Here is an 11,409-nt window from a genome sequence, read left to right on the forward strand (position 1 = left end):
ATTCAAAGCATCCCAAGTGGGTCACAGTGCATCTCAGTATTTCCAAAGAAAAATTATTTTTTTTTTTGAAAAAAACTTATTATTTTGAAATTGTCAGTACCATCTTTTTTTTTGAAAAACATATTGTATGTGTGGTGTGTCTTCCAGACTCTGCTTCTCTGACAGGTTATAGTTGTTATTATTAATATCATTAAAATGTACGTCAGCATTTTTCGATGTCTAAATATCTTGGCATTCCTTGAAACTGTGGTGCTTACGATATACATATAATATAAATACATATTTATATTTATTTTTGAAATTCAACAAGACCAATTCCAGTGTCGTATTTCCTGACATTGGCCGGCTCGTGAAAAATGTAATAATAAGCACGCGGGTCGCGAGCAAGAGCCGCGCATTTCGCGAGCAAAAACGCCGCGCCTTTTTGTAAAATACGCCGTGAATGGCGCTACGTCGCGGCGGCGACGGTGTAAACGCGCACCGCCCCCGCCCGCTGACGTTCAGCGGTCGGACGCCCAAGACGCCGTCGACAATCGTCCCGACGCAGTCAGTGCCGAACATCGCAGTCGCATAACACGACTCGCATATTAAAAACCAACTTAGGTCAGTACAGACACGATTAACATACATTAACTATCGATATTGAAATTCAGCAGTGGTTTTGTATTGGTGCGGGAACATTTTGATATTGTACTAGTACGTTCGACACGACATTGTTTGGAGGTCGGAGGTTTTGTAAGTATAAGTGCTTTTGGAATCGAGGTGGTTTTGAGAGGTCGGAGGTTTTATGTAACGAAGTAATAAGAACATGGATGGATGATGATTTTTGATCGTTCAAGCTTCTGGGCCAGCTCAATTCATCGTGTTTTATCTTAAGACAAGTGGTTATATAACACCAACAAGATTTGTTGGTTCATTTGTTGTAAAAAATTTTATAATATTGGCTCAGCAATCAGGCAGCAATCACACAATTGCTTTTATGCCCTTACAAATCCGACCATCTGCAGTAGATGTAATTTTAAGGCAACGACTGACTGAAATACCTCTCATCCGTCAATGACTCAACTACAAATTTAGAGATCGAACATTACATAACCGGACTCAACAAGTCCAAATAAACCTGTTTCAATTCTAAATCGGTTACCGAAGGCTAAACTGAAAATACATCCGCACAGTTAGTCGATGGCCGAAGTGTTGGACCACGTTTCGGACGGTGTGTGGGACGGCTAGAGTTTTGTTTTTCGGCGAACGCGGCCATAGCGGTATCGAAACGCGAAATCGGCAGGAGGTCGCGCCTAAATTTGGCGCTTCTATTCCGGGCAGAGGCGACGCTCATGTCCTACATTGGTGCGTCGCGACGTCCGCACCCGAATTTAATACCGCGGGCCCGGTTCGATTTATTTCGGCGGCGGAATTAGCGCAGAAATTCGCGATTCTCGGAATACTATTTATGTGAAATTTGAACTGGGCACTTTTTAAAATATAATTCTTCCTGAAAAAAATTGATTTAGATATATAATTGCTCTGTATGGGAACAAATAAAAAATATATATTTAATAAAATTATAGTAATAAAAAAACATTTAAATAATTATATTTTATTTATTAAAAATGAAAATATTTATATATAAATATAAATGTACTCATGTTTTTGTTTATTATTATATGTATTTATCTTTATTTATCTTTACTTAAGAGTATGACCAATTTTAACAATTTTTACATTAAACCATTACTACAAAACTATGATAATCAATCATTTATCTTTTTGTATATTAGTAGTTAATTAATAAACCACTTCCAGTATTATTAGGTAATTAATAAAATTGAATCAACACGATATTTTTCATTAATGCTATTTTAATTAATATTTAAATGTTATTCTTTTGATATTAATCTAAGTTATGCTTATTTTACAATTTATGTCTAAAGAAAATAAATATTTCTAGTTAGTAACAGTTTTTTTTTACATCAATAACATTTGATGATATTCTTCAATGAACATGTAACGATTTTCTCTTAAAATAATTAATTCTATCAATCATTTGAAAATTAATAATATAATTAATATATTTTTATTATTATTAATAGTAATATTTTTGTATGTTGTTTAATATAAATATATTTACTACTTAAAAGTACTAAGAAAAAATATGACAATAATTATTTCGATTAGGAAAATTATTTATTTTATTGAATTAATAATATTAAACAAAGAACTAACTGAAAACTATATTTAATTTTTCATGTTTATTTTATCTTGCAAAGTTATATATATATATAAATTTATGCGAAAGAAGGGAATTAAAAATAAAATAAAAATTTTGAACGTAAATCGTTTAACAACAACAACATATTTGTCCAGAAAAATAAATAAATCCTACGACTTAAGCAACTTGTTTACATCAGTACCGAAAGGCGTCATCGTTTGCCCAACCGGGATTGGGATGAACGTCAATCAGGAGCATCATTGGAACCGTTTTGGCAGTGGCGTCGGAACCGTTTTGCAAAAATGCACCGCCACCACCGTATCTGATTTCGACCCCGTTCCGAATCGGCCGCATTGTGAAACTGGTTGAAGGTTTTCAGGATTCGGCCGAACGCAGCAACAATCCGATTTACCTTGAGCTGCCCACCTGCACCGAAATAGATGAACTAGACTAACGTCGAAGTGAAAAGCCGTAACGGAGAGCGGGAACGTGTCGCGAAATCGTTGCCGTAACGCGTGGCGAACGTCTCCCGAAATAGATAAAACGGGGAACCGACGAGGCGAGTACACGAGGTGGCGCATAGCAACAACAAAGATGGTGACGTCGAAGGAGATCTCGCCCCAACACTTGTTAGAATTGGCGATCTATTTCGTTGCAATCGTAATGGTTGGCGTGTGGCTAGCCATCATTTGCTAAGGTTATGACTGAAACTCGATTCCAAGAGGCTTATACTTTTGGATTGTGTTTTTTCGGCGAGGTAATTTGGGCTTTTTTGTTTGCTTCAGGAAACGAACGACCAGTTGAATCCAGCGGAGGTAGCAGCGAATCAAACCCTTCACCATGTCTTTCAAAGAACATTTAGAAATGATCGGTCTGAACGAGACCCCCTCGAAGAAGGCCAAGTTCTGGCAGTCCTTCGTAAGATCCTTAAAAGGTCAGTATTGATTTTTCTATTAATTTTAACAACTTATGTCTCCATCAAGCAACAGCAAAAACAACTTTTTAAACAAACTTTACATAAACACTGGAAGCAAACAAAAATTTTATATCATCTCTAGACAACTTTTACCTAATAAAATACAAAGATATAAAAATATTATTAATTAAATTGTCTTGACTTTTATATAATAAAATGTGAGAAATTGATTTTGGCACAATTTTTGTTTATTATCATAAAAATTAATTATATCCATCTATTTATACAACAAATCGGATATTTGTGTCAGATTTTTTAATAGAATCGTTGTTTGCAGTTGTTCCAAGAATCTGGAATTGTTTAGCTCACAAAACTTTATTTTTAATCAACGTTTAATATACAAGTTTTATGACTTTCAACATTGTATTATACGACATTAAGAAAAACAATCCTACATAAACTAAATCAATTAATATTATTATTTACAAACACATTATTGAGTTTTTTTTTTTAAATTTAGATTTTTATAAAAATATTAGTTTAAATTAAAAAAAAGTTAATTCATAACTATAAAAATTGTCTTCAACTGATTTTTAAAATTTAATTTAATTTAAAATATTCATAATATATTTTTAATTTAAATTTATAAAAAGTTAAAATATTTAATTTAAATTAATAAAAAGCAATAAAAAAATTAGTTTATTTAATTTTAAATTAAAAATCATAATATATTTAATTTAAATTAATTTAAACAAAAAAGACTTAATTTATTTAATTTAATTAAAAAGCAATAATATAAATTAAAATAAATAAAAAAATAATATATTTAATTTATAATTAAAAAAATAATAAAATATTTAATTTAAATAAAAAATAATATATTTAATAAAATTAAAAAGTAATAAAATAATTAATTTAAATTAATATAAATAAAAAAATATTTTATTTAATTTAAAATTAATATAGCAATAAAATATTTAATTCAAATAAATTTATGTAAAAAAAATAATATATTTGATCTAAAATTAAAAAACAATAAAATATTTAATTTAAATTAATAATTTAAAATTAAAAAAGTAATACAATACAATATTTAATGTCAATTAATTGAAAAAAAATTTATTTAATTTGAAATTAAAAAGCAATAAAATATTTAATTTAAATTAATTTTAATTTAAAAAATTAATTTATTGTTAATTTTACTCGAGTTCATCCGACATAAATCTATTAAAACCAGTTTAATACAAGAACACATTTTGTTTTTTAACGTTCCATATTAACAATTTATAAAATTATGAAAAAATTTTATATAAAATAATATCTACAAAATTTATTGCTAAAGTTATTGTTAAAGTTATATTTTTCAAAATTATAAAAATGGTGGATGCGAGATACTTTTTATTCGAAGTTAATGAGCTTCACTAAATAATAAAACTTTTTTATAAACAAATTTATTTTAATATTAGATATTTATATGGTTTTATTTTATAAATTTAACAATCATTTGCATTTTTTACATTTATTAGAAACAAAAAAACTCTAAATCAATTTACCTTATAGTTTAATAGATTAAATTATAATTTAGTTTGGAGAAAAAATAATAAAAATGATATTTTTGATTGTAGGATCTGATGACATAAGGGCCACCGATCCGGTCCACAGTCGCCCACGTGGCGTGTTCCGCCCCTTGAGCGACATCCCCGAGCTGTCCTCCAGCTGGCCATGGAGCAAGTCCATCTACGACGACCCACTCGCGGCCGGTGAACGCATCCACGGCCCCGGCTACAGATACGACCCAGTCCACCGCGACATCTACGGCTACTCCCCACGTCCAATCTACCCCCACAACTACGGCTCCCTCGACAGATACAGGCCCGGTAAGTCCTCCACCTCGTCCAGGCACTAAGCCCGCGCCCCAGGGATGCAACCCCGTTTATTTAAGTCTTCCTGCCTTTCGGACGCGGTGCCTTTTGTCTACAAACGAAACTGGTCCAATTTAGCTCACCGATGCTTCTGGCACATCTACTTTGTATATCTATCTATGTTACACTTTGATAATGTTAATATGTACAGCTGGTTTAATTAATAAATTATTATATATTTGAAACTGACGGTGTGCAACGCCCCGCAAACGCTTGAGCTACGTTCTATCTACGTGTCCCAAGACGATTGACCTATCCTACTTGGAATCAGCACAACTAGGGTTGACAACTATAAACGACGATAATTTCATTATTAACAAATTGTACGCTTGCACTAACAACTGTTGTTGTAATCAATATTCAATCTAAACTATCAATAAGCCATAATAAATCATTTTGTCCCAATCTCATCCAATTTTGAGAACAGTTCGATATGCTACAGTTTTAAGTAATCTCCTATCATTTCAACCCTAGTCAAAACCACTTATCGTTGCAAGTGGAATACGTCAATTCTCTCTGTCAGTATGCTGAACTCGCAAAGCTTTTAACAGAACCTCCAGCATTTGCCAGGGCGATCCACTTTGGTCTTTTTTTTTCATACCCTGTTTAAAACTCTTATTTCCCACATTTTTTTAATGAAGTTTTTTGAGAGGTCGCCTTGGAGGTAAGCAGCAATATTTAATTAATGAAACTTCCCCACAGCATTCTACGTCGATATCACGCAACTAACATCATGCGACTAACATGTCCCAAATAAAGAAGGCAATAATAATTTTTAGTCAAGACGTTGGCTAAGCGTGAATAATTAAAGAAAACAATAAATGGCAATATAATTTGAAACATTAATTTTAAAGCTGGTTAAACTTATGTTTATATTATCCCATTATTATTATATTTTAAAGTAAATGTAAATAAATGCATGCTAAGTATTAAACAATTAAAATAATATTATTTAATATTCTTTTTCTTAAAATTATAATAAATTATTTAAAATTATTTTCAATAATTCTAAATACTCCATAAAACCATTATTCATTATTAAAAAAAAACATTTTTATTAATTTTATTTTTTATAGACCCAATTTCTGATTACTGCTTCTTATTCTCATCTGCTTTTGAATTATTGTCACATAATATACTGGATATGGTTTGTAGTATTTTCATTGTAACTATTTCAGTTATGTCAATTATTTACATTGGCACTTTGTACTCCACGATAAATAAATTCTGTCACAAAACTTAAGGTTTATCCTTATTTCAACATTATTTTGGCACGTAGGTATGTGTGTTCTTTATAAATGGAAGCATTATGAACTTCCCCCAATTCTTGTTCGTTTGATAACTCACCCTTAAATTTAAAAGTACAACTAATTCTACTTTATTGTATCTCGGAGTACACTTCAGAATACCCATTGAACTTTTGTTATTAGTTTTGCATGTTATACCGTTCGTCATAAATGAAACGCCACAAATTACGTGCATGACAATTATTGTTTGTGTATTTTATGTTAATTAGTCTTCTAATCGAAATATGCTTCCCAATGTAGCTTTCCACGTGTCAAAGGCCAGGCCTTATGACGCTGAAGCCGCCTGGAGGGAACATGTTGATCGTGTAAAGGGCCGCGACCCAGAACAACAAAGCAGCATCTTCCACACCACCTACCCATTCTCCCGTTACCCACTTTACTTGGTGTACAGCAAGAGACCGTCCCCAGCCTCCGAGAAATACGACCCACACCGCTCCTGGTTGGACCACTTAGACCGTCTCGCTGGTTTGGAATCTTGGCCACTCAGCAAGCTCTCTCCCACCCCAATCAAGGTACTTGATAATACAGAAACAAAAGGAACCAGTTTGAAATAATTAATTACTATTTAAGGCTGGACCGTGGGCTCCCCGTCCATCCGAAGTAGCCTTTAACTACGCCGGTCAACCAATCTACACCCGCGGAGGCTTGTCCCCAAGTAAGAGCATTTTCCGTGACCTTCTCGACCCTCCCGCATCTCTCCCAATTTCCTCAATCATCCGCGATCCGTTCTGGTGGAGGTCGCCCGCTCTCAAACCCCTCTCTGCCTTCTCGCCTTGGGGCAGATCCCCATCCTATCTTCGTGACTCATACCTCTCCCCTGTCAAGAGGACGTACCTGTGGGACAAACACCCTGTCAGGCCATTTGGTAAGTCCCCTGCTTCCTCCACTGTTTTACCTTGGGTTCCTCATGTGGGTCCCATCAAAAACCCGTAAACCAATGGAGTAATCCAAATAATAGACTTGTGTGTTGCAGAATTACTTTGGTAATTAGCACTTACTATCTATGTTTTGGTTACTCTTGTGATATTATTTGGCATAGCAAATAGTAAAAATTATTTATAAACTAAACCATTATTAAAAAACAAATAATATTATAAATAAGTACAATTTTTCTATAATATAAAACAACTTTATATTGCAATTATCAATAATTTAATAATGAATACTCTCAAAATAATATATCATTATAATTTTGAAATAAATATCACATACAACAAGAACTTAATTTTATAGAAATGTTTACTTAACTAATGTCAAATGCCAACTAATATCTTGCCATATTTGGTTTACAATAACGCTTGTAATTTTACTGTTAATTTCAACAGCCACACAATAACACAAGACTATCTAAAAAGGGTCCTTATAAATCAATAATCCGTTCATAAAATTGCGAATAACATTAAACTACCTTTTTCTCGAATTTAACATAAAATTGCAAGTGTTTAATCAAACGAAAAAAAACTCCCCCAAAAAAGCAGCTCCTCACTGACCCCCTCTTGACGTCCCCCTTGAATTCGGACAGCGACCATTTGGTAAATTTTTGGAACCACCAGAATTGTTACTAACGAAGTTTATTTTATTTTTTTAAATTTCGTAAAACAAAACGAGCAATGATTTTTCATTTATTTTTTATTTTTTTTCCTGGTAACGACAAAAAATGAAACATAATTGCTCTATTGTGAAAACTTTTAGTCTATTTATTAGAACTTTTCTTATTTTGGCATGAAATTTTTACACGTGTTTTTTAGAACAGTGCTTCTGAAGACACCAAATACATTTGTTTTCTGAAGCTTAAATTAGACGTTTCCCCTCTTTTTAATTTTTGCTGTCCTTTTAGTGCACGACAAATTCTTATCTATTTTATTTATTTATTATATCTACGACCTATTAGATTAGACTTAGATTTTATGTTTTCTAACATATAGTATAATTTGTCTTGCATAAACCGTTTTTCTCTGCGTTTTTTACTAAGTGTAAACCTTAGCAAAACATTAATGATTATTGTTTTCTGTTTTAGCTGCCGTCTTCTAAGTACAGAATCACGATGAAATCATCGCAAGCAGATACAATATGCGACTGACTGAACAAATCAAAAACTAGCGAGACATTGACTACAAACAATGTTTCCTAAAAGTGTTCATATATTTTACTTCTTTATTCAAAACTGTCTCTATATACATATATAATATTCAAAAGCATAATGTGCCTTAATTTATACAAGAAACGAAAAAAAAGAAAGGTATTCGAAAAAATATACGACCAAAAGCAAATGTGTCCCACAGGTGGCTCTAAAAGCTCTCACAAAGCGTGTCTCGCATTCCAACTTTTACACTACTGCCAATAGTGGGATACTGTAACATCATAAAATTCTTTTAATTGGAATATATTTGTGGCATGTTAATACAAAGTGTAATACCCAAATTGTGTTTTAATTACCCATCCATTATTAATATTTGTCTTAATATATTTAGATTTATTACTTTAAATAATTTTTGGTAAATAAAAAATCAATTTTAAAAATAGTAACTTCAATGCAGAACAGTCTTTTTTCATATTTTATTATTTTGAGTAAATCATCTTATTATAAGATGAAGATATTGTCACATCTATAACTTTATTGGAACTCTTATATGATTATACCTACTGATACTCGTCTTCTGTGCACACTACTCCTTCCTTCACAACTAGGTGACTGTTAATTAAAACATGACCCCGACAATTCACTCATACTTCATAAAATTGGAATTAATTAATGTTACTCATTTAGTGTCGATATTTGAAATTCAAACTCAAAATTGATAAGCACAAGTTTATTTTTTATAATTGCTGAGACAACATTGTACAGTAATATTGTAGCAAAAATATTTAACTTAAATGTTTATCCATGATGGTAGTGGTCATGTCCATAGTGGTGACCATGATCGTAACCATGGTGATGATCATAATATCCATGATTGTGATGTCCGTGATCGTAGTGTCCATGATCATGCCCATGGTGGTTATACCCATGATGCTGAGCTTCCGGTAGAGCCATAAGTACTGCGACCATGGAAATTACCAATAATATAGCCAAAGTGTACTTCATTTCAACTAATGTTGACTTAAAAGTTCTGAAATAAAAGCAAACAACAAACTGATGATGAAGCAAGAAATGTTTGGGGTATTTATACAGAACTGTCACTCTATAAAGAAAATTTTAGGGATTTCCTATTTTTTTAAATCTGTTTGGTAATGTAAAATAAATTATGTAAATAGTGGTATCTAAATGACAAGTGATATTATAATAAGATAATCTTTTTTCTTAAAATCATCACTAATTAGAGGTTCACGAATTATCGTCAATAACAATGACCTCCTAATTCTTTGAATTTATTAAAACGCAAACAGTATTAATGAGTAAATTTTGTGTATTAAGAGTACTGAATTGAACAAAATCAGATGATTATTATTTATTAACAATACTTTTATTTGTAATTTTAGTGAATAATATTTTAGTGTAAGACAATCGGGATCACCTAATAATTAATCTAATTCGGTCACAGGTAATTCAGTTTTTACAATTTAAATTAATAATTTTGTATTTAAATTAGACAATATACAAAAAATAAATTAAACTATATTTTGTTTTTATTCTCCATCAGAAAATTCAATTTTTACAATTTTAATTAATAAGTTTGTACTTAAAATAGATTAAATTACGTTTTGTTTTTACTATGTGGCAGAAAACAATTGTTACTATAACAATAGTAACACCAATATTACATACTGGAGAATAAAAAAATTAATGTCAGAAGTGGGATTCGAACCCACGCCCACAGAGTGGACCAGAACGCTCATTGTACCCGAGTTACTGGGCAAGGTTTACCTTGAGTCTGGCGCCTTAGACCGCTCGGCCATCCTGACATGTATGAAAGCCTTAATTAAATCCTAAATAAACTATGTGATATTATAACAGTTTAATATTAATGTATTATATTGATCATTGATTTTACTAAACTCCACTCTAAGTTATATTTTGGACTTCGATTTTCTTAAAAAACTTTAATCCAATTAAAAATATAAAATATATAACAGCATTACAGCAAAAAAAGATTTTTTGATCTAAGATAATCCAAAATTCCATTTATGAATAAAAATTCGTCTTTTTTTAAATTATTATATTCAAGTCACATTTATAGAATACACATGCATTATTCATACATAATAATAATAAACAAGCACGTATCAAATTTTTATCCGTGATGGTAATGGTTGTGCCCATGGTGGTGATCATAATGTCCATTATGATGCCAGTTGTGGTTATGTCCATGGTGTTGAGGTTCGGGAAGGGCCATAAGTAATGCAATCATAGAAATAACCAACACGAACATCAAAATGTGCTTCATTTTAATTATTATTGGTTTGAATGTTATTAACTAACAATAATGAAGAGACTATTGTTAAAACAACGACGTTAAGATATATTTATATATAATTATCCCACTGCAAGTAAATGAGCAGGCTTTCCAGATATTACAAATTACTTAATAATTAATTAATAAAACGAATTAGCCTAATTGGAATTATCAACAAAAGATAAATTACAACGACAAAATATTTTGATTGATAAACTGTACTATACTATAATACTATAATTAGCACCATTTATAGTATTAAACTAAGTTTCCATCTAGTTAAATATTCTACAATATCAGTAGAAACATATTTACTGCCTCTATGACACTAATATCGGAACAATGCATTACAAGGTACATCACTCGTTTCCAAAATTTGATCATTTGGGAAGTTAGGAAAGGTATTAATATATGTCAGGATGGCCGAGCGGTCTAAGGCGCCAGACTCAAGGTAAACCTTGCCCAGTAACTCGGGTTCAATGAGCGTTCTGGTCCACTCTGTGGGCGTGGGTTCGAATCCCACTTCTGACATCACTTTTTTTATTCTCCAGTATGAAATATCGATGTTATACTAATATTTTTTTCTGACAGAGTAAAAACAAAACTTAATTTAATCTTTTTTAAGTATAAAATTACTAATTAAAATTGTAAAAATTCAATT

General features: G+C 31.4%; 1 protein-coding gene and 2 non-coding genes across 5 annotated transcripts; 2 read left to right on the forward strand and 1 right to left on the reverse strand.

Annotated features, from left to right (window-relative positions):
• The first annotated feature begins 443 nt into the window (after positions 1 to 443).
• Positions 444 to 8,775, forward strand: LOC109601245 (uncharacterized). Of its 3 annotated transcripts, none has more exons than XM_020017466.2 (6): positions 444 to 603; positions 2,995 to 3,143; positions 4,751 to 5,002; positions 6,595 to 6,866; positions 6,925 to 7,219; positions 8,372 to 8,775. In XM_020017466.2, the coding sequence occupies exons 2-6, from the start codon at positions 3,050 to 3,052 to the stop codon at positions 8,383 to 8,385; spliced, it is 927 nt and encodes a 308-aa protein (XP_019873025.1). In that variant the 5' UTR covers positions 444 to 603; positions 2,995 to 3,049; the 3' UTR covers positions 8,386 to 8,775. The 3 variants fall into 3 exon arrangements, with proteins under 3 accessions (XP_019873025.1, XP_019873027.1, XP_019873026.1); XM_020017468.2 differs by having other exon boundaries at positions 6,925 to 7,009; XM_020017467.2 differs by lacking the exon at positions 444 to 603 and adding an exon at positions 2,748 to 2,906.
• Positions 8,776 to 10,139: 1,364 nt separating this feature from the next.
• Trnal-caa (transfer RNA leucine (anticodon CAA)) lies at positions 10,140 to 10,257 on the reverse strand. Its single transcript has 2 exons — positions 10,220 to 10,257; positions 10,140 to 10,184 (listed from the first exon to the last, which is right to left on the reverse strand). It is a non-coding gene; the product is annotated as a tRNA-Leu (tRNA).
• Positions 10,258 to 11,161: 904 nt separating this feature from the next.
• On the forward strand, positions 11,162 to 11,279 carry Trnal-caa (transfer RNA leucine (anticodon CAA)). Its single transcript has 2 exons — positions 11,162 to 11,199; positions 11,235 to 11,279. It is a non-coding gene; the product is annotated as a tRNA-Leu (tRNA).
• Positions 11,280 to 11,409: the final 130 nt, after the last annotated feature.

The sequence above is a fragment of the Aethina tumida genome, chromosome 7 (genome assembly GCF_024364675.1).
Source record: "Aethina tumida isolate Nest 87 chromosome 7, icAetTumi1.1, whole genome shotgun sequence".
NCBI classification, from domain to species: domain Eukaryota; kingdom Metazoa; phylum Arthropoda; class Insecta; order Coleoptera; family Nitidulidae; genus Aethina; species Aethina tumida.